The following is a 23,951-nucleotide window of genomic DNA, read 5'->3' as shown; positions in this document are numbered from 1 at the left end:
TATTTTGGATTAAACAGGCACTTTAAATAGCGGAAAATGCGTGCTGACTTCCATTTGAGTTGAGTTTGAACGTGATTGATTATTTCTGAACACAGTCGCATCTCAGTATAAGACAGTGTGCACACTTGGGAAATCACATTATTTCAGTTTCAGGAAAAAAGGAGAGCCACTGATGCACTGTCACCATTTTATTTAATGGCACAAGCGCACATATATAAAATTAGTTCACTTGCAAGTAGGTACGTCAAATCTCACGTTCAAACATTCACATGCAGATGAACTGGTCATGTCCCTTACATAAATATCTAGGCCATGCCCTTTCTCTAGATAAACAACATTACTGTACAGTTGTTGTGATGCCCAAAGTGCAGTAAAGTACACTTTATAAACCAGTTTTATTTTCTTCTTCCCAAGCCATCGCTGCACACTAAAAAGAGAATTGTTGAATCAATTTAAGATTAAGCAGAGAATTGTTGACCAAGTTAATATAATTGCTTCAAGTGGTAACACACAATTGAATTAAGTTAATCCAAAGTGAGTATATTAAGTATGAACTCATTGTTAATTAAATTTACAGTAATATATTATTTATTAAGTTGGTTCAACAATTCTCTTTTTAGAGTGTGCACTGAACTGACACTCCTTCCATGCTGCTGCTATGTACAGTACTTTCAAACATTCAATGTCCTCTGTAACTGTATATGTGTATATATATATATATATATATATATATATATATATATATATATATATATATATATATATATATAACGTGTGCCTTACTGCTAGTTGCACTGCATAATTTAATATCGACTATAGATTTTACATAATTTATTTTCTGTACTATTTGTCATTCTTGAAACACAATCTGATATGATTACAATGATGATAAAATCATTATCTATACCAGTCTATACCAGTGTTTTATTATATTTTTATAAAATACAATATTGTCTTAATTAAAACACGTTACAATTGAGTTAATATAAATAAAGGAATATTGATTCGTTATGTGTGGGTAAAATGAATAAGATAGATAGATAGATAGATAGATAGATAGATAGATAGATAGATAGATAGATAGATAGATAGATAGATAGATAGATAGATAGATAGATGGATGGATGGATGGATGGATGGATGGATGGATGGATGGATGGATGGATATCAAAGCTACCACTGTCACCTACTGTTGACTTCGAGCACTGCATATTTTTCGGCATTGTTTACAGAAAATTTCCCCTTTTCTCCAGTTGGAGGCAGTAGAGTGCGTCAAAACAGTTGAGACTGCCGAACAAGGAAATGAAGAAGTAGAAACTCGAACGACATGGCTGTATGCGAAGCGTATCTTGATTATGTGCTCTCGTAAACTTACTTTAGTCGTCAATACTTTTGTATCAGTGGGTACATGAGCCGTGTAAAATGTCTACCAGGGCTTTGCGGAGGCTGAAAGGCAAAGAGCGAGCTCAGGAGGCGGTTGTCGTCGAGGATCTAACTTTAGCAGATAGCCCCGATGAGCTGGCTGAAAGCGAGGAAGAGCAGCTGGACACTATCAGTGTCAGTCCAGCGTCGCATCAGAATGTCAGCAATCGAAAGTCAAAGAAAAACAAGAATCGTAAAGACATCTGTGCCATTTTTGAAATGGTATGTCTACATTAGCTCAATCTTTCTACACGTTGCAGGGACTGTACGTCTGCTGTGTGATCTTAAAGCTGTTAGCCGCGTCTAGCTAGTCATTGTTAGTAAAATAAACATAGCCACACATGAGTTGGTACACCATTTGATATCAAGCACAGAGAATTCGATGTGTGTCAGATACATTCAAGTTACAAATTACAAGTTGTTCCCCTTTCATTGTGGTCCAGACGATCAGTTAGCACGTCAACAAAGATCCTGTGCCAGTTGCTTCGTTAAGTGCGCGAGACGAGGTTAACAGTTGAGGCAGGTAAGATCATAGCTGCTCACAACGCCGTGAGCATCTGATAGACACTTCCTGGCTGAACATCACCACCTCGCTAAATTAACCTCCCTACTCGCTTGACCTGGCTTTGAGTGATTCCCCAACCCGTTTTCCTAAACTCAAGGGGGTGATCAGGGGGACTTGTTTTGAAGACATGGAGGATTTCAAGACAGCCGTGATGATGGAGCTATTCCTTTCAGCAGTGCATGAACGTGTGGTAGAGAATACTGGGAATGAGCATTAGACTCAAGGAGTATTACTTCAAAGTGCAAAACCTGTAGTTTGGATGAAAAAATAATAATAATTTTGTGACACAAGTCTTGGCGCTTTTCTGACGCACCTTGTAAACTAGTGGTGAGAATTTTGACGTGTTCGTTTTTATTACTCTTATTTTTATTATTTATTATTCTTTTCCAGATAAGTGATACAGAAAAAGTCTCCGCTGATGAAGATCCAGAGAAACTTGATGGAAACAAAACAAGTGACACTGGAAACAATGGCAGCAAAGAATACAGCAGTCAAGGGTCGAATGAGGTAATTGGCAAGATGTGGGAGGTGGAATGTATTTTTTTAAGCAAATTATTTTGGTGTTTATTTATTTATGTTGTTTTTATTTGCACGTTTGTCATTTGTTATTTCCAGCATTTGTCCAGTGTTAGGAAAAAGAAGAAGAAAAAGAGGACAAAAGTTAAATCTGAAATTGTACAGGTAAACTTGAATAGTTTTAAACATGTCTTCTTTAAACCACACCTCAAATTGATTGTTTTAAGACAGAAAGCCACCCCAAATGTATCTTACAATGATTACTGTCTGATGTCAGAAAGCACAAGCACCAGATGACAACATTGATTTATTGCTGGAAAACCTGGACCGGTCCAATGGTTTGACTTTGCAAAATGACGCTGGTGGCTGTGACAGAAGACCTATCTTATATGTGGAGCACAGGTGATCGAACAATGTCTGTTTGATAAAGATGGAGCATGCTCATGGTCTCATGATTGGCTGTCCTGATGTACTGTATGTTATTTTGCAACTAATTGTTTCATACATATTGTGTTGTTGTTGTCTCCAGGAATCTCAACCCAGAGACAGAACTAAAGAAATATTTTGGGAGTCGAGCAGTTTTGGGTGATCAGAGGTAAACATGGATTTGGGGAGCTGTTTGGCAAATTATTTTGTCGTCGTGTCTTGTCATCATTTTGGCATTTGTTTTCAGACCGCGACAACGCAATCGACAGTTTCATCGGAACACATGGATAACCAGCCCCAAGGAAAGTTGGCCTCGGTTCAGCCGCCCAGGTCAGGCTTGCTTTCATCTTATTAATCTGTTTAAATAATGTGTCAATGACTGCCCTGCATTTATGTCATGCAAAGTTGCAAAGGTAAAACGGAGTGTTTTGTATTTCTTCACTTGGAAACATTTTGTTACTTTTAATATAATTAAAAGTGCAAAGGGGCAAACGATCTTCCGATGTTCTAGTCAGTAATTAAATGCATTAAATGTATTCATGACCTTCAAATGGTCCAAACAATTTTGTTTAGTAGAAATTTTTTTGTTTTGTTTTTTAACACATTAGGGGTAGGGAACTCCTGTTTTAGATGTCTCCTTGTAGTTGTAGTTTTAAAGTTACGATTGAATTGCTACTCATACTTGCTCAGTGTTAGGTCTATAGTTAATTGACTACACCTGTATTAACCTGAAATTATGTATTTTTAGGAATCTCAATGACCTTACTGGAGACAAAAGATGGCATTCAGTACTTCACCTTTGAGCACAGTCGCGACTACCAACAAGTACAGTTCAAGTTCCTGGATGCTGTCGAGTCCATGGATCCAAACAACATTGTGGTAAAAGTGCATTACTCTGTTGTGCATGTTAGTGAATAATGCAAGTAACACAACCAAACTACTGTGGGGTTTCCAAATAATTACAATTCTTATGTTTACATGATGGAGTCATTAATCAGTTGATTTAAAGATAAAACTGTTGAGTGTTCTTTCTGTTGTCTAAGGTAAACGACTCTAACATGACTCTTTTCGCACAAGGATTTGATTTTAAGTTATATACTATAGCAATTTTAAGGTATACTTGTCATTCCGTTAAAGTGATTGAAGCGAAAATATTTTTAGTTTTAATTGATAAACAGTCAATTATTGGCACATGATGTAACTATAATGCATATTGAATAATGATTGTAAGAGTAGTGATTAATAATTACATGCATGTTTAACATTTGTATATATCATTTATTGATGTCTTTTCTTAGGCTCTGCTGCAGCTGAATCCCTACCACATTGATTCTTTGCTACAACTCTCTGACGTCTGTCGTATACAAGAGGATCAGGAGATGGCCAGGGACCTTATTGGTGAGGACGTTTAACCCAAAGAAAGAAAGATTTCCTTCAATCAGTGCCTTCATCACTTTTTTTTTTTACTTACTAATTAACTCCAAAAATTATTCAAAAACACTGATAAACATTGGTTAATGTGTAATGCCTTATTTCGCGGAGCCGATCAATGACGTCATTGGTTGATTGGGCAAATAAAGATATTACAGCCGATTGCCGATTTTGCATAAAAAAATGCTAAATATCAGCCGATCACGATCCAGCCAATCAGTTCGGTGTAAATTCTAATTAAATTGTTGACTAGACACACAAGTTGCCCAAATTAAATGATCAAAGCGCATGAAACATCAACATAATACCGAAATGTGTGTACAAATGATTTAATTTTGTTGCAGAGAGGGCCTTGTACAGCTTTGAGTGTGCGTTTCACCCTGTATTTAGTCTGACCTCTGGCACCTGCAGACTGGATTACCTCAGACCAGAAAACAGGTTGGACGGACTTTTACATTCTCTTAAACTTTCTCTATCTTGACAGAAGCATTAAGTTATTTTGAAACCTTTCTCTCGCATAATTGATGACTTGAATAAAAAGCGGAAGTCGAGTGATAATAATCTGCTTTCAGGGCATTTTATCTTGCTCTTTTCAAGCATATGATGTTTCTTGAGAAGAGAGGATGCCCCCGGACAGCGTTGGAGTACTGCAAATTGATCTTGAGGTAGAGAAGAAGAGCACAAGTATTTAAAAAAACAAAAACATGGTCATGAGATGGCAAATCATTTTCAAGGGGCACTGTTTGTTTATATCCTACTAGATGAACAAGAAAAACTTTTATTTAATTGAATAACATCATTTGTTGATTGTGTGTAATTGGTTTGTCAATTGAATGCTGTGTAGTGAATTGTCACGCAACCCCTTAAATGTTAATTAATGTGTTTCTTGACAAATAACTGCAATTATACTCTTTCCTTATGAATTTACCCACTCAAAGTACATGAAAATGTAGAATTTCTATTCCTATTCTCCACGAATAGGAGGAGGGTTCACTGTAGTTTGACACACACTGACAAAGGGTGTGTTTAACCTTTTGACTGAGTTATTCACACATATATGTCGAGTGAATTTTTGAGGACTTTCCTTTCAAACGGTTGAGTCGATGTATTCAAAGATGTTGGCTTTCTGAGGACTTAAGTACTTTTTCTCCTTCGTGCTCATACTTAGTTTGGACCCAGACTCTGACCCGCTTTGCATGCTGCTGCTCATTGATTTCCTGATGCTGCGTTCCAGACAGTACGACTCTCTCCTTCAGCTTTATGAGGAATGGGAGGTAAATTGTTCTTCACATTCCACATTTGCCTTATATATTTGTTTTGACGTGGTCAACCATTCAGTGCCTAGACATAATTGTTTGTCTGCTTCTCAGGAGCACAAAAATCTGTCCCAGCTGCCCAACTTTGCATTCTCCACTGCACTCTGCCAATTCCATCTCAGTCAGCAGGAAGAAATGGAGCCTGAAGAAAGTGATCGAGCAAAACATAAAGCTGACCAAATGCTACAGGATGCGCTCATCATGTTTCCTGGAGGTTAGAAATCCCACACTGTCAAGAGCTTTACTTCATACCGAGAGAGAGAAGCAAGCATTCACACTGTATGTGTGTAAGGGATTTTTTTCCTGACTTTTTTTTCCCCCACTCTTTTTCAAACGATTATCCAATAGTTCTGTGCTGCACCAAATGAGAAATAAATAGTTAATAGATATTATAATTAAATTAATATAACACATCAAACTGCATGGCACTGTTTTCAAGCATGGGTGCTATATAGAACTCACCTGTATAGATCACCTTTTTAAATAACCGATAAACACCAAAAGAACCTCAGTGGTGTATAATGGTTCTATATGGAATAATAAAGAACCCCTCAAAAATGTGATACCATCTCAAAAATAATTTATGATTTAGGTTTACCACAAATGCCAAAGCCTGGGCTATGTGTAGAGGTTGTTACACTCCAGGGGAATCTAAAAGTGAGTTTTATGAAGGTATTGTGTATTTATAATGAATAAAAGACTAAAGTGAATTTCCGCCATTTTTCTACATGCCAGACTGTCGGAAACGGGCTTCCAGAAATGGAGGATTTTAATCACAGGGAAACAAACTATGAAGTCATGGTGTCGCAATGAATGATAGAAATCAGCCCCAGTGGGCATACATGTCACAAATGTGAATGTGTTTCAACAGTCTTAATGCCTTTACTGGATCTATGCGCTGTGCAGCCAGATGCCACAGTCACCTCACATGCGTTCTTTGGCCCGAGCAGTCAGATTGGGTAATACAAACTCCTTTGTCTAATCATCCTATCTTCTCAAGTCTTAATGTTAGCGAACTACCCTTTGTGACGTCACCATTTGCTCTCTCTAGACAGCTGCCAGCCTTGTCTGAACTGACTGCTCTGTATGTGGGGAGGATGTACAACCTTTGGAGGGAAGCGGCAGTTATGCTTTGGTTGGAAGAGAGTGTCAAGGAGGTGCTGTGTCGAATTGATGCAAATGACCCACTTGTGGAAGACTGCCAGAACAAGTAAGACCAAAACTGGGCTGCCTATCTGTCAGAAGTTTACATTCATGACAATCCTAAGTAATCCATGTAATCCGTATGAATCTTTTCAAACTCCTTTTTAAATGTTCCCAGTTCCTGCCATGTCACGCTTACCTAACAGCACAATAGCACAGTGGAACTTTTGAAGTTAAGAGATTGGCCTAAATATGCTTGAAAACCACATTTCTAAATTTGCTCACTCCTTCAAACTATCATCATGTACTAGGGGTGTTAGAAAAAAATCGATTCGGCAATATATCGCGATATTACAGCTCGCAAGTCTCAAATCGATTCCATATGCGGCCGAATTGATTTTTAAACATACATTTTTTATGGGAATATTCAACAAAACATCTTACTTAGGGTTAGGATTCACACATTAAGCATGGATGAATGTTGTATTAATGGAACAATAAGCCTTAATATTTTTATTTCAGTGCTTTTCAAACATGAAACAGACAGCAACCGGTTTGTCAAATGCAGTGGCTCAGTTATAAGCCTGAATTTTCAGATAAATACATACATTTTCATAAAAATCTTACAGTGTACATGTACAAGTTTGCTGATTACTATTTTATAAATTTGAGTTGTAAAAAAATCGCAATAATCAATTTATTAATTCGCATCAAGATTAATCGGTATTGAATCGAATCGTTACTCATTAATCGTGATACGAATCGAATCGCCAGGTACTAGGCAATTCACACCCCTATCATGTACTGTATTGTGCAAAGGTGTTATGCTAGGTTCAGAACGAGCATGATGTAATGAGTCGCCCCGTTTTTATTTGTGAGGCAACTACATGGGGGTTGCTACGAGCGGAGGACAGGGAGAAAAAAAGTTTTGATTTTGGTAACCCGTGGTTGTGCCATTGCTTTGGTTGACAGTTCAACAGCTGTAAACGTCAATACACTCACCACACACGCCAACTTCCCACTCTGCTTTCTCCAGGCTTGCTCCTTTTTAGCTCGGCTCCAGCCGGTATTGGAAGCGGTTGTGTTGCATACCTCTCGGTGCCACTAATAATAATGTCTTACTTTGTTTTTATTTTACCACACTGTGTGTCAGTTTGTGATTGTACTCTACTGCGTGTGACGTAATAAGTGCATTCTCAACACTGATTGGCAGTCAGCGACGCCACAAAAACTTTTGTAAAACTCTGCAAAATTAGCGTAAAAGCAACATTTTCGCTTCAAATAGTTCACTCACACCGCCCGGCACGCACGAATTGCATTGTCTATACTGTATATGGAAATGCGCCGCCAGAAACGCTCGGCTCCTGTTTGGCCTTCATTTGGCCACCATTCCATTTTGGTTTGTTACCATTATGATCATAAGAACTAGAATTCTACTAAGTAGAGCACATATTTTCACCAAGAATTAACTGTTAATAAAAATGTTTTTTAATTGCATTTGGGGTTTCTTGTTAGTTAGCAGGCTACTTCCTGGTTAATGGATGATGGAGGACAGACGGGAGATGCCAGTATTATTCTGGAGGTTTCATTTCAAAATTAATTTATGACTATCATATTAATCATAATAATACGCCATTATCAAGATCGTTAACAAAAAGTATGGTATGTAATTATTTGGTGGTTATTTCAAGCACTTATCCTCTACAAATTTGTATGTATTCATTTGTGTAAACGTGCTGTGCCCTACTTGTTCATGTTTCACAAGTCATATTGGCAACTGTTGAAAAAGGCTAATTAAAACAAATGTGAAAGGTGGTTTAAAACTTGCACAGTACTGTATCACACATGATTTGTGTTATGTATCATCAGCATACAGTATCTATCAATTATCTTGGCATACTATGAATCTGCCCCACACAATCTGTTGCATTCAGCTCATGTTCATGGCTGTTACAAATCAGATTTCATTTTAAATATACAATTATATGGTGGTGAACCTCTTCTTCTTCTTCTGTCAACACTACATGTGACCCTGAATTAGACCATTCATTTTCCATCGTAAAAAATTGATTCCAAACTTGAATGAATCGCAGCCAGTGTCCTGGAGAATCATTTTTGAATTCAGAGGTTCCAGTCTATTGTACAAACATAAGTATAAAAAGCCGTTTCAAGGCATTCTCCTCACTATAAACAGTTTCCTGTAACCTCTGTGCTGTAGGAGAAAGCTGAGATATCACAGTGCTCCGCGGAACATTCATCGCCACGTTCTGCTGTCTGAGGTCAAAGAAGCCACGTCCAGTCTGCCTCTGGTAAAATGTCCAGACTTTCATTCAAAACAACAATGTTTCTCCTGTTGTCTACAGTAAAACCACAAGTGATGAGCATTAGCAGATTTAAATTTGATACTTGGTCTGTTAAAACATTAAACTACGGTAAATTACAGTACAGTATGCCAATACTGGGGGGCAACACAATGGCACGCTAATCACTCACTATAGCATCTTGTATTTACAATTCAATTCAAGTTTATTGATCAGACTCAGGTCCATATGAGAAACACACAGCACATTATAAAAGAAGAAAAAATAAATAAACAAAAGACAAATTATATCTCAACAAGCAAGACATTGGTGCCAATACGGCCGGAAATGGGATCCATATGGTACAGCACTGAACTTGGGATTTGTCAGCAACTGTATGACACCATTTAGCCTGCACATTAATCTATACATCAGATGTCTCATTAAACCCTCAAATGAGTTAATGCTGGCTGTACGGAACAATTCACTGGCAATACTCCACCTGGGCTTATTTAAAAGAATCCTAAATGCATCATTATAAGAAACCTGAAGCTTGTGGAGGCATACCTTTTTAAAATTTTGCCCACAAAGGGGCAGTATACAATGGTGTACAAAAGCTTTTAAAAAGATTTACCTTTACAAGGTCAGAACACCAATAAAACTTCCTACACAACATATTAGCTTGTGCATATAACATGCTGCCACGCTGCCTGTACCCGTCGTCATTATCGCACAACAGATCTGTAATGATGTGCCCCAGATACTTAACTTTTCTGCACACAGTTAACTTATGACCAAACTGGGAGAAAGATGGCAATCTGAGGTCCTTATCTCCCTTTGCCCTGCAAATTAGCACCACGCTCTTTTTTGCATTATATTTGATATCAAATGTTACACCATAGTCAGAACAAATAATTTAGCAGTTTTTGAAATCCTGCACTACCAGGTGACATAATAGCAAGGTCATCTGCACACATAAGATGGTTGACCTCAGTGTTGCCAAACGCGCAGCCAGTGTTACACTGCCCGAGTTGCTCTGACAGATCATCCATATACACATTAAACAGGACTGGGGAAATAATCCCTCCTTGGCGAACTCCGTTCCCAACACCAAACTGAGCGGCGGTTGCTCTCCCCCACTTAACCTGTATACTCTGATTGGCGTACCATGGATTCCATTTGCAAAACAATTTATAGTGATTAACCCTATCAAAGGCCTTGGAGGCATCTATAAAAACAGAAGCGTTTGCCCTTCTGTACGTTTCAGTCATTTCTTTCAGTGAATAAATACATCAATCTGCACTGTGCTTGGGCTTAAAACCAAATTGGTTGTCAGTACTGACAAGATACGAATTACAGTATTGTAAATAATTAGAAAAGCTGAAACCTGTAAGATCGTTACTGTCCCAATGGATATAGTTCCATTGATGAGTTTGCTGTGTAGACGAGCAACAAATACAACAATGTGTTACGCACTCAGACTCATCACAATCACACCTCACCTGTTTTCTGAAGTCGACACGTGGCTGTCACCTGAATCCTGAGCAACTGGAATGTCATTTTCAGTCGACAGCAAGTGGCAAAATGGCCGGCCCAGGAGATGGATAAAAACGGCTGTATTTTGCTGCTTCATTTATATTCCACAAAATATATATATATATATATATATAATAGTGGTGACAATGAGATCTGTCACTGCAGTAGACCCAACTTTGACCATGCTTCTTTACCCCACCCTATCAGGAGGTGACGACTCAACCCATGATGGGATTTGACCCCCTCCCACCAGTGGAATCTTTGATCTCATACACCAGACCAGCAAGGTAATACAGGTCGTTCATACCTTTCTTCGTTTAATTTAGCGACCAACGCAAGCAATACCTTCAGTTTGCTTGTTTCTCTGTGTGCATGTAGGCCCCGCGTTGGAGCATCAAATGAGAGCACACTGTCACTGTTTTTCCGTTCCTTACTGCCAAACTTCAACCTTCAGGTAAACCCTTCATAGAATTGAGATTCAAATTCACAATACCTTAGGTTAGAGAAGGAATGCGCGCTCCCCGTTTGCCACGTGACCAATGACGAGGTGAAATGGGGGATGTAAATATTAAAAATATATCATATTGTATTTGTGGGGATCTATTTTGTTTCTGGGGGAATGGAACGATTGTAAATGAGCGCCATTGGCGGAAGGATACATGAAAAGAAGGGGGAAGCGATTGTTGTGACAGTTGTGACTGGAGAGCGAGACAAAGTTGTGCTGGAGCTATTCCCTCCCTCGAATGCTGTTTCTTTTCCCCCGCAACCTTCGTTGAAGTAGTGATCCACGATACACACTCGTCTTCCCGAAGATCTAGTGTTACATTATTTCACGTGTCGTCAAGTGCGCACATTTGCCCATATAAACTCTGCACTGATTTACATAAAGTAATTGATTGTCGTGTTCAGTTGCAGTTGAATGTAATAATGCAGTAATAGTGACAAAACGTTACTGTGCGTATTAATAAAATGCCACTCTACAAGTTCCACCATTTGGTTTAGTATCTTAATACAGTGTTTCCCACACCATGTTAATACTTGGGCGGGCCACCCAAGTAAACTGGCCACCACCCAAGTAGATTTCAAGAAAATTTAATAAAAAAATTTAAAAAAACGTGTCGCGGCCAGATATACTGCATGTAACATTAGTTTGCCGTCATTCACTTGTGGATCTTGATGTTAGAGAAGACGCAAGTAGCAGCCACATTGGCTAAAAAGTTTCATGACCCAGCGCTAACCCTGCTATGCTATAGATCTGCTCTGTTTATTCATCCCTACTTTTAAAAAACTTGGTATCTTGGAGAAGCCTAACAGCAGCAATAAATCATATTTGATCTTGAAAAAGGGAGATTTTTGCCTATTTGTGTCACATGTACCCGTAAAAACTCAGCAACTTAATTGTTCTGCTTATTTAAGCGTTACAATCGACCATAGCTGCTTCCAATCAGACATCAACATCACATGATGTTCTAATGTCTCCCCCATCCAAGTCCTGGAACAGTGAGGCCAATTTCTTTATATTTGCTTGTATCCCATCCATCCATCTTCTTGCGCTTATCTGCTGTTGGGTCGCAGTGGCAGCACTTTAAGCAGGGAAGCTCACACTTCCCTTTCCCTAGCCACTCCGTTCAGGTCCTCCAGGTGGATCCTAAGTCATTTCCAAGCCTGTCGGGATACTCTCTAGTGCATCCTGGGTTGTCCCCAGGCCCTCTTTCCCAGTGGCATGTGCCCGAAAAACCTCACCAGAGAAGCGCCCGAGGCACCTCACTTGAAAGTGGGTGGTTGGTTTCAAACAAAAGGTGCTTTGTCCTGACTCTGAGATGTCTAACACACCTGGATGCAAATATAATGAAATCAAAGTTGGAATTCTGAATGTTTGTCTCATTATTCATGGCGGCGTGGAAGAGTGGTCGTCTCCCAACCCAGAGGTTGTGGGTTCGATTCCATGCCATTGCGACCACGTCGAAGTATCCTTGAGCAAGATAGAACCCCCAGTTGCTCCTGATGCTGCATCATCAGTAGGTGAATGAGTAGTCGAATGTAAAACGCTTTTTGAGGGCCTTTTAAGGTGGAAAAGCGCTCTATAAAATGAAATACCATTTACCATATTCATCCTTTGATCTAAAGCCCAAGTGTCTTCAATTTGCAACCAAAACAAAGGGAATTTACCTCGCTGTTCCAATACTTTTGGTGACGACTGTATAATCAAAAGGGTCTGTGGCTTGTACTCTAGAAAGCCATGTTGAATCGATTCTGATTTGTATAATCCACCTACGGAAAGGGAGACAGTTGGATGGAAAAAAATATTAAGACTGTAAGGTTTTATTCATTGCGGTATAAATATGAAACTCCGTAAACTGTTAGGAAAAAAAAAACAACCCCACCCCCAATTACATAAAGTTATCCATCATACACTTTGACCATATTTCATTATGGTGTGTCAGATATGTCACGTTTTTTGATATTTTCTCCAGGATGGGCCAAGGCAGGAGGACGGCGACATGGAGGTGGCTCGAGCTGGGCAAGAACTAAACCAGGAAGTGAATCGCCTGATGGTGGCGATGAGGGACATGCTGGCAAACATCAGGTTTCAAGAGCCGCCACGGGAGGACCATCCTTTTAGAGACGAGGAAGAGTGGGACTGAGCGGGACGTTTTGGAAAATGACGGAAGAATAATTCATCAATAAAACATCTGTGACTAAATTATATTGCTGCCAAATTAGCTCCTTAAAAAAAGATGTTCCTCTCAACTTTTTAGGCTTGTTGAACACAAATCCACCTTTTAATTAGCGTATTCTTAATTTTTAGGCTTTTAAAAAAAATAAAAATAAAATAAAAATTTCCTGTTATATAAGGATTTTGTTCATGTATTGGATGTAATCTATACAGTGATGATATTGTTTTAAATCTCAGCATAACTTCACTGAATGTTATGCCATGATTACGCACTTTGGGCAATATTTCCCCTTTCGCGCCTGGAACCGCGCACTTTTAATTGAGGTCTATTCACCCATCCAGACTTTTGACAGACCCATCGCCAGTAAGCTGGGAATGAGTGTGCAAACAGCCAAGTGTAGTGGATTCGTTGAATTCTGGGGCTGGCTGTAAAATCATGGCGCATGGAGTTTTCCCTGACACTCATAAATGTAATTGGAATCCATGAGAAAAAATTAGCACATTTTAAATATGAAAATACTTGGAAGGAGATTTGTATGTGTTTTTTGGAGGGTATGAAATAAATCCAATAAAAGTAATTTAATCAGAATACAGCTCTTATGACTGAGTATATGTTTGGATGTGCAATGAAAAGGACATAAATCAGCGATGCCCAGCCTTCCTTCTACCACGGACCAGCCGAGTCACTTTTATCACGTAGACATTTTGACGACCGACATAAAAGCAAATGCAATCAAATCATTAAATCGCAAACTCACCATTGCACCATTACAATGATTATTTATATTATTGAGAGCCGTGCACTTTCAAGAAACTCCTCTTTTTTTCTTTTTTTGATTTAATGACAGCCGCTCGCACCATGTTCGAAGAAGAATTACTCCAAAAAAAAAAAAAGTCATCTGACATATTTTTGGGCCATTAAATATCACGGCTAAAATGCTGTTAAGGTCAACTGACGGCATCTCTTTGATCAGCTCAAAGTTATTTTTCGTCCAGTCCCTCCTAGGGCTGCACATGCACAATAACAGCCAAAATACTAGTAACAATTATTTTTATTAGAAGTACATCCGTGAAATCGCGGGGGGAAGACGGTTTATAGCAAGGGAACGCTGTATTGTCATCATTTTTATTATTATTATTATTCACAATTATGGAAAGAGAAAAACATCTGTTTATTTAATCTTGCACAACTTTTCAACAAACAATATATAAACAGTTTACAAGTGCAACAAATAATTGGATTATTTTAGAATAAATGATGAATGAAAAATAAAACGTGAAATGCATGCTCTATTGGGTTAAATCAGATCCTATGATTGACTTGGCCAGTCGAAGTTTCACTTTCCCCCAATGAAGTCTTTTGTTGTGTTGGCAGTATGTTTCTGACCACTTTTTTTTTTTTAATCATCATTCAACGTTATTTTTGTGTCTGCTACCCATCACACAATAGCAGACTTGCTTGACAATTTCCAGCCATATGCTGCTTTGTCTATTAAGGCACATATGGCCGTAACTCTCCTACATTTGCGGGAAACATCATCTGTACCCGCGGAAAGCATGACAATACCCACCATTGTTGGACTAGTGTGTTTAGCCCTGCCCTATTCTATAGTTTTTCATGTAATTTCATTTCAAGTTTATTTGAGTAGGGACAGAAGCTACATATAACAACAATATTAGGGAGAATTAAAAAAATAAAAATGATATCGAACCAATTTGAGTGGTTTTACTTTCCTGACTTTATCATCTACTTGCATAATGGATGGATAGAATTTGTCCAGAGGATACTCCACAACAAAGAAATGCCTTTTAATCACAGTTAAAACATTCAAAACAGTCCTAACAACAAGCTATATTAGAAAATCACTCTCTGAAGCCTATCCTGTCTCTTATCGCTACAAACTTTCATGGATTTTTGCCATGGAGATCCCCATTGATTTAATCCACCCAAAAAGTTTGAGCTCTTCAATTCTTGGAACTTCTCCTTTTACTGCTCTCCGCAGAGAATCTCTCAATTGGGGTTTTGTGTTCTTTAGCACATGATTTATAGGCACACAATCCTAACGTCATGTCATTTGTTTTTGTGCCACTAAAAAAGTCTTCAAAGTGTAAATTCTAGGTTTTAAGTAAAGTTACCATAATAGTAGAAACAGCTTTCAGTGGTTCTGCACCGCTGTATACTACAATGTCAATAATAAACCATAACAAAAATCTGCAAGCAAGACTTGAATGTAGCCTCTCCACTAATCCCTCCTCACCTCGACAGCAAAATAGCAGCGCTAGCAATGCTAAGCTAGCATTAGCACTGTAGACGTTCGTAATGGTTTGAGTATTATTTTGTGCTATGTCCAACAATTAAAAATAAAAAGAGGCAATAAACGTATCTGTCAAGCAGAAATGTTTATTATTACTTCTGAATCCCTGCCGTTACCTGAGGTCCCTTCAGTTTATTTCTGCTTGCTAGTCTTATATCCACTTGTTAGCAAACGAGGGACTACCATTTATTTCACCTTCCGCAGGAGTTCTCCTGAATCCCAAGGTAGGTGTGCCTGCGTGTGCGCCACAAGTGATTGACACCTTCGGTGACAACCTCACAACCGCAATGATTTTTTATTTATTTTTTAAAGAAAAACGGTTTTGATATATTAACAGTAAATACAACAGTTCTGTTAGATCTTATAAGTGTACCTAATGTTGTGGCCCCATAGTGTATATGGAGTGAGATTCAAAGATTTTTTTGTCAAATCATGAGTCTGCAACGCCCTGAAGGCCAAATGGTTTATATCTGTCAAAATGGAGAATGACAGGGCCTTGCTCTTCTGTAAACTATCCAAGAAAAACTGTTTGATAAATATCTGCATGAGTTGCCTTACGGGCAATTTGCTTCGGTTACAGCCGTCTAAAAATATCTTCATAAACTTTGTTCAGTGCCCCACTTCCTATATATTATTTGCTTATACTTAAAAGTTAGTGAGCTAATAGAGATGGTGGTGTGCTAGATTAAAAAAAAAAGATATTGTCCTCTGTTCACCTGGAGCTATAACTGAAGGATTTGAGGACTGTTCATGTAATCTAAATAGAAAGCCTCTCATAACCTGTCCCCAGAAGCATCTGAATGAGGAGAAACAGCCCCTGACCGTTTCAGCCCTGACGACGACGCCACTGCCGCACAGCTTCGTTGTAATAACTCCAAAGGACACAAAACCGACACACTTAATGAGGATGCAGCTAACAATTTTGCTGGCCTTTTTTTTTACATTTTAATCTGGTAAGTGATTAAAAGGATTTTTGCTACTGAATTTGCACGCTATTAACCAATATTTCAAGCCCCTGTTAATATTGTAATTGGCGAAAAGAAAAGAAAGAAGTAAAGCTGTTGTTTACTTAAAATGTATTTCTTGTGCCAGGTCGTTCCTCAAATGCTGCACACTTCAAAGTGACCTTATCTTAATATTGATTAAGTGAGGTGAGTTCCAGAGAAGGATGTAAATGTCGAATATAGTTTGAAGTTCTTTCCCTCAAACTAGGCTATATGTCACATGACCATTATTAATGAAAAGTTTCTAGGTCAAACAATCCTAGCACAATCTTATTGTTTCACATAAATATGTAGGTCAATTTTCCTGCAAAAATACATATCGCTGGTGTCAGGCCAAAACCTGTTACCTCCAAAATCGTCAATTTTCAGGATACCCCAAAAACGACATGTTTGTTCAACCATTAACATTGCATTATAAAAATCCTGCATGTTTTTGATGTCTCCCTCCTCGAACACAGCTGAGAGGCTCCTGCAGAACGTAATTATGAGCTGATGATTTGAAACACTTGGGTTGGAGGCAGGAGACACCGAAAACATGCAGGACCGCGGCTCTCGAGGACCGAACTTGCCTATCCCTGATCTAATAAATAGCGTCAGTGTTACACTGTTGTATAATATTAATGATCGGCATGGACGTCTCCCAACCCAGAGGTGGTGGGTTCGATCCCCCGCCGATGTGACCATGTCGATGTGTCCTTGGGCAAGATACTGAACCTCCAGTTGCTCCTCATGCTGCGCCATCAGTACATAAATGTGATGTCATGTGAAGCGCTTTGAGAGCCTTAATAGGTGGTAAAACGCTATACTGTACAAGTGAATGGTCACATAACATAACCCTTTCAGCAACAGATATTCGAACACATGAGAGCAAAACATGTGCACAGATGATTTGACAATCCTCACAGGCATACATTCTTTATCCATTGTGAAGAACGACTAGTATTACAGCTGCTTACTGAGTCAATTGTGAAACTTTTTCATGTGTCTATATGTTATACTGCCCCCAGATGGCCAATGACAGAATACAGCACAATGTCCACTGAATTCCAGCAAAAAATGTGTTGAGGAAAAAAAAATCTTTGCATTTTATTTAATTATATCATTACTGCATGGTTTTATAAAGTAAAATATCGCTATCGAGTTCTATTTTTCTTCGTATAAAACGTGACCAGCTAAATGATTACTGCCATTTCCATTCATTTCAATTGTGAAATATGATTTGTGATAGGCACCACTGTACTTTTTGCCGCCAATTAGGAATTTAGAATGCATATCTACTACTCCACTATGTTGTGACTGCTTTGACAATGTCTTTAATGCACTCATCCTCCGTCAGTATACAAGGAGGAGTCTAGTCAAGTCTCACATGGTTCTCTGGGCCCACATCACTCCTCTCTCCGAGTATTCCAACATAGCACTCACGTCACGTCGGTCCCGGTGCTTTCTGCAAAGAAGCTCTCTTGTTAGGCGGGACGGGCGCCTTCGGCGTGCCAAAGGCAAAAAACATGATTTGGGAAAAGGACATGGTCTGGATGTTTGTGGTGTTTGTCAGCTTGCACCCATAAACAAGCCGAGAGACTCACTTTTCACGTGGATTGCTACTGGTACGTCCAATATATTTTACTTTCCTCCACCAGATCTTAATATTCTAAAATATGTATCTAGTCTACATTGTTGTTGTTTCTCAAGTGTGACTAAGTAGGCCTCTTTTCAAGCATTATTTTATTACCAGTCAGGTCTAACTCGATAACTTTCCCTCATTGTTATTTTACCACCTTTCAAATTGGACTCTCAAGGTATCATTTAAGCGTAACTTTTAACATGCTCCTATTCCAGTATGATTTTACATCATGTTGGACCCCAAATTTAGAATAAAATAGAATAGAATAGAACAGGACACTTTATGCACTGTTATGTAGGACTCATCAAGTTTGACTAAAAAAATGATTAAATTATTTCATCCCAGTCAAGTTTGACTCTAGTTGTGCCGCCCTTTTCCAATGATATTTACCTCAGATCAACTTTAATTCTAGAAAATTCTTAGAGGGCTCCTGTACAATCAAATTAGGTTCTAGTTGTGCTATAAAGTTCCTTCTTTCTTGAGTTATTTTGCAGCCGATTAAGTTTGACTCAAGAAGTGAGATGAAGATATTTTAGCAGTGATCAAATATGGTACATCGTGTCTTGCTCGTCAGGTTTGATTCAAAATATTGACTATTACTTAACACTAGTCAAGTTTTCCAGTGTTATTTATTATAAATCCACTTTAACCCTTCCGTTCCATTCAAATATGCAAACACATCTTATCCTTGGGCAATGTAAACCTCCAGGAATTGATTATAATGAAATTGTTACCCAAGTGTATGTGACAGATACCTGATTTATATATTTAAAATCTGAATAGCCCATTTAAAAGAAAAACACAGAGACTACCTCGTTTTTCTATTGCTGGTCCCAAACTATGGAATGACCTCCGGACAACTCCCTGAATGGTCATTAAAATCCATTTTTAAGTCCTTAACTTTCATCAAAGCATGAGACTCTACCCTTGTTTTAGTGGCTCATTTCTTTGTATATATATATTTTTTAATTGTCTTATGTTTTGTTTTTATTTTAATTTCTTTTAAATATAGCATGCAATACTTTATTACAGTCGTTTTTAGTGTTCTATCCATACAATTGAGTTTATTTAAATACATCCAAAGAACATGTACGAGACCAATGAGAAATATTCTCATGGATTCACCCGAATTTGGATAGGTATTGTTTTTTGTTTTTTTTCCCGCCAGTCTTTCATATATTTGTATTGTTCCAGCAGTACGTGTGTGCTATGATCTGCTATCTAAAACACTTGGAATGAAAAATCATTTCTGTTATCGTAACATGGTGTCAAAAATTATCTAATATTTGATTAATTATCAAACGAATCAACTATTTTAATAATCAAGTTATTGTTTAGAGCCATTGTTTAACTTAGAATTGTCAAAGTCCTCTGATTTAACCCTCTCAAAAGTAATTATTGTTCTTTAATATCTGTAGTCATTCATGAAATCAGAATCAAAATAAGACATTTGCAAACATCTGCTTTTACTTTGGAAAACAATGACCACGCAAAGCTGTAACTGAATTTGTTTCAAAAAGTACATGATCAAATTGACGCAGGCAGAAATCGAATGGCTAGAAGAAAAAAAATTCATTGTCGACAAAGGTTTGTTGCCGCTTTGCCCTTTGACTTGTTCACAACCCGATGTAAGCTTGCAAGTGAGTCCAGCTAAACCCCTCCAGCATTCTGTTTGATATTCAAAAATGTATTTATAAATGATTTTCTCGGCCTTCGTTTAGCCCCGGGAGAGAACAAATCCTGGAGCTGTGCCTGCTGCCTCCCCTCTAAATTTGTCATCGCCAGTAAATTTTTTCAAATTGATAGTGTTATAAAGAGCTCAAAAGCTGATTTTGTATTTGGACATCACTCAGAGGGTATCTTCAACCATTTTAATGACATCAGCTCCATTTTTGGAAAGTAGTCTGTTTGCTGCTGGTCATAAGAGGGCGCATTTATATTATCAGACAAATTCTTTTGGAAAGTCTTTCTTTCGTTGTCATTTTCAGTTGAGCAAGGGCAGAAACAGTGACTAATCGTGACAAAGCGTGTGTGCACAAAACCAAACTTTTGGAATTACGGCCAAAAAGTTTCACCTTGCATTTTATGATACCATAACACATTTTACCCACGTTTGGGAGATTTCAAGTGTGTCTATACAAAATGTAGCCAGGCTTAGATGTTTTTCTTTGTAAAATATTGTAGGGGTGTCAGAATTAGTGCATTAATTTTGAGTTAATTTAAATTCCCTTTAACGGCAACTAATTTTTTTTAGCAGTAATAAATTGAATAATAATGCATATATTTGTGGAGATTGGGGTCAAGTTTACAATTTTAAAAATTTGCAGAATTTCACACGCTACTTCATGCTAAAGATTAGATAGCTCTTAATATGAAAAGAAAATGCACTGAGCTATCAACTTACAAATGCAATTTTGCCATCTACTGGCAGAAAAATGACCTTGACACAAATCAATATCACTCGTTTTTTTTATTACAGTACAGTACATCTTTTTAATTTTATCTAAATTTTGTGAATTATTAAATTACTGTCTCAATGACTAAAAGATGCAACCAGATTTATATTAGTTTAACATATTTCCCCCACTTTTATGTTAACAGTAAGACAGAGTATGAAACTTAGAAAGAAAATATTTTACTGTACATTTTATTGTACATTTAGAACAGATGTCAAATTTAATTTAAAGATTAATCATTAATAACGGTTAAAAAAATGTAATCGCCTGACACCCCTAAAAATAACACTTCTAACTACATGTCAAGAACATTTGGCAAATTGTCTTGTGTAAGTGCTTTTCCACCTATTAAGGGACTCAAAGCGTTTCACACTGACTTTGTATTCACCTGATGGTCACAAGGTTAGGGGGTTGAACCTACAACCTCTGGATTGGGAGACAACCACTCCACTTCTGAGCCATTCTTTGATAGACGATTATTGTCACAAGAAACTGCTCTCTCTCTCTCTCTCTCTCTCTCTCTCTCTATATATATATATATATTTATATATATATATATATATATATATATTTAGATCTAACTAATGTGTCAATCAGAAAAAAATCACAGGGACCTCCCGAGTCCGACACCCCTGATTATGAGCCATTATGTGTTAACTCTTATTCAACTTTCCATTTCAGGAGCAATGGAGTTTTTCAACAGTTCCCAGAATAACGTCTTCATGCAACACGACTACCTGGGTGACTTCCTACAAGACAATGACACCAACTCGAGTGGGGCGGAACCCAACTCGTTGGGCTGCCTCCAGCTGCAAATCCCACAGGAGCTCTTCCTGTCACTGGGCCTCATCAGCCTGGTAGAGAACATCCTTGTCATCGTAGCTATCATCAAGAACCGAAATCTTCACTCGCCCATGTACTACTTCATCTGCTGCCTAGCCGTGTCAGACATGCTGGTGAGCGTCAGCAATGTGGTGGAAACCATCGTCATGCTTCTGCACGACCACGGCCTTCTGGACGTGCAACCGGGCATGCTGCGCCACCTGGACAACGTGATCGACGTGATGATCTGCAGCTCGGTGGTGTCGTCGCTGTCCTTCCTGAGCACCATCGCGGCGGACCGCTACATCACCATCTTCTACGCGCTGCGCTACCACAGCATCATGACCACGCAGCGCGCCGTGGGCATCATCGTGGCGGTTTGGCTGGCCAGCATCACCTCCAGCATCTTCTTCATCGTCTACCACACGGACAACGCCGTCATCGTGTGCCTGGTGACCTTCTTCTGCTCCAGCCTGGTCTTCAACGCGGTGCTGTACCTGCATATGTTCTTGCTAGCGCACATACACTCGCGCAGCATCACCGTCAACTTCAACAATAAGCGGCGCCCGTCCACCAGCATGAAGGGCGCCATCACGCTCACCATCCTGCTCGGTGTCTTCATCGTGTGCTGGGGACCTTTCTTCCTGCACCTCATTCTCATCCTTACCTGCCCTACCAGCCCCTTCTGCAACTGTTTCTTCCGGAACTTTAACCTCTTCCTCATCCTGATCATCTGCAACTCGCTTATAGACCCTCTCATTTATGCCTACAGGAGCCAAGAGCTGCGCAAAACTCTTCAGGAGTTGCTGATGTGCAGCTGGTTTTTCAGTGTTTGATGCTTTTCACGGAAGCAGGAAGAACTACACAGCCGCTGTTCCACTAAATGATACAGTTCAGTTTGGAACAAGAAACCCTGTTCTGTAGGGTGACCATATTACCATTTTCAAAAAACAAGAGGACACTTGCCCCGGCCGTGAAATTGTGGTACCAGTCGCACTTACACAGTGTACTTTACCTCCTATTAGTCACGTAACGCCAACCTGACTTTTTCATGAATTTATAAACCCCCCAGACGCCCGAACTAATGAGAAAATGAAAGAAAATGGTGTGTCCTCTCAAATGGCCTCCGAAGAGACGTTTGGTCACCCTACAGATCTGGCTTGTGTTTTGGCGACGCACTCAAAAAGTAACATTTTATTTCAACCTCAATGCAACAATGCCGCACAAAAACTGAGCTTATGCTGTATTTTATCTTTAACTCACAAAATATGTTTCTGGAACATGTTGACAAAAATAAAAATTGTGACGCATGGTAGGGGCGCCAGACTTTCAGCCAATGAACTCAAGCAGTTTCTTCTGTCATCATACTACACTGCGCAAAAACTTAAATCAGGGCCTTCATAGTTGTTAGGTAAAATTAGCATTTTGTGCCTCATCAAAATACTGAGAATCAGTTAGCTACTTACACCACAGCTAGCTAGTGACAAGCTTTGGCTGGCTACTTGTTTAGCATTTTGTGCCTCACCAAAATAGCAAATACTGTCGTAAAATTGAGAATCAGGTAGCTATACTATGACGCATTTACTGTGGTGAAATTGGTCTATGAGCACTGAGACATAAAGGAGCTAGTGTGCACAATGGGATGTTGGGAAGTTGGCACTGTCAACCAAAATAACAACACCGCCACCAGTCGCCACATTGACTATTAGTCAATGTTCAAACTTTTTTATATAGGAAGAGCCCCTCCTCTTCTTCGCTCAATGCCAGTCCGGTCTGAACCGGTGAATAAGCTACAAGCCATGCTAATTTCCAAGCTAACACACTCTAATCGTCAACGTAGAAGTAACAATTCTGTATCGACTACTCAAAGAGCATCAGCATATTATGCGCCACTCCACACTGATACGTCAACTGTTAAAAAAATAATAGTTTTTAATATTAAAAATTAGCTCTAGCCTGTTATTTTACAAAAATAGCATTAACTTGTTTAGGGATATTTATTGTCTATCCAAATGTGATTATGTGGAACCAATTGATACCAAATATTCCTTAAAGTCAACTTCTACTATTATACTAGGTCTAGGCCAAACTTCTTTGTGTGTGTGTATGTGTGTGTGCGTGCGCTCTTAACCATGACCATTAAAAAGTGATGCCCGTGAAGAACAGAGCCTGAAACTTCCGGTCATATATTAAGTGCAAGTCTTTGTGGGTTTGAAAGCCATATTCCATTTGCACGCACATGTTCACGCACTGTGACTAGCAGTGCATTACTGAACTTTTTTCTTGTGTTGGACGGAATGTCCACAGCTTGACTGTGCTCATAAATTAACCCAAATTGCCACAAATCGAAAAGTTCCGCTGAAATTATGTTGGAAAATATTATATATGTTGTACTGTAATG

At 38.8% G+C, this 23,951-nt stretch overlaps 2 protein-coding genes across 5 annotated transcripts; both read left to right on the top strand.

The window, feature by feature from the left end:
- Positions 1-1,294: 1,294 nt before the first annotated feature.
- tcf25 (TCF25 ribosome quality control complex subunit) lies at positions 1,295-13,921 on the top strand. The gene is made up of 18 exons (XM_086072300.1): positions 1,295-1,644; positions 2,378-2,494; positions 2,603-2,668; positions 2,781-2,905; positions 3,033-3,098; positions 3,177-3,259; positions 3,678-3,808; positions 4,228-4,327; positions 4,705-4,798; positions 4,933-5,025; positions 5,529-5,634; positions 5,731-5,890; positions 6,548-6,635; positions 6,728-6,886; positions 9,038-9,128; positions 10,863-10,942; positions 11,034-11,109; positions 13,130-13,921. Exons 1-18 carry the CDS (start codon positions 1,423-1,425, stop codon positions 13,298-13,300), a joined length of 2,028 nt encoding a protein of 675 aa, XP_085928426.1. The 5' UTR covers positions 1,295-1,422; the 3' UTR covers positions 13,301-13,921.
- Positions 13,922-15,614: 1,693 nt separating this feature from the next.
- mc1r (melanocortin 1 receptor) lies at positions 15,615-23,086 on the top strand. 4 transcript variants are annotated; one of them, XM_086070923.1, is made up of 4 exons: positions 15,615-15,871; positions 16,438-16,600; positions 16,740-16,798; positions 21,410-23,086. In XM_086070923.1, the coding sequence occupies exon 4, from the start codon at positions 21,415-21,417 to the stop codon at positions 22,384-22,386; it is 972 nt and encodes a 323-aa protein (XP_085927049.1). In that variant the 5' UTR covers positions 15,615-15,871; positions 16,438-16,600; positions 16,740-16,798; positions 21,410-21,414; the 3' UTR covers positions 22,387-23,086. The 4 variants fall into 4 exon arrangements, with proteins under 4 accessions (XP_085927049.1, XP_085927051.1, XP_085927048.1 ...); XM_086070925.1 differs by lacking the exon at positions 16,740-16,798 and having other exon boundaries at positions 16,441-16,600; XM_086070922.1 differs by lacking the exon at positions 16,740-16,798.
- The last annotated feature ends 865 nt before the right edge of the window (positions 23,087-23,951 follow it).

Source organism: Leptonotus elevatus, chromosome 3 (genome assembly GCF_054856555.1).
Source record: "Leptonotus elevatus isolate MCC_2025b chromosome 3, RoL_Lele_1.0, whole genome shotgun sequence".
NCBI lineage: Eukaryota > Metazoa > Chordata > Actinopteri > Syngnathiformes > Syngnathidae > Leptonotus > Leptonotus elevatus.
Note: the sequence above shows the minus strand (reverse complement) of the source record. Positions and strands in the feature narration are given on the sequence as shown.

Coding starts and splice junctions, on each gene's coding strand:
- mc1r (XM_086070925.1), top strand. CDS start 21,415: ATGGAGTTTTTCAACAGTTCCCAGAATAACGTCTTCATGCAACACGAC.
- tcf25 (XM_086072300.1), top strand. CDS start 1,423: ATGTCTACCAGGGCTTTGCGGAGGCTGAAAGGCAAAGAGCGAGCTCAG. Junction 4,328..4,704: donor GATGGCCAGGGACCTTATTG/GTGAGGACGTTT, acceptor ATTTTGTTGCAG/AGAGGGCCTTGTACAGCTTT. Junction 6,887..9,037: donor GTGGAAGACTGCCAGAACAA/GTAAGACCAAAA, acceptor TCTGTGCTGTAG/GAGAAAGCTGAGATATCACA.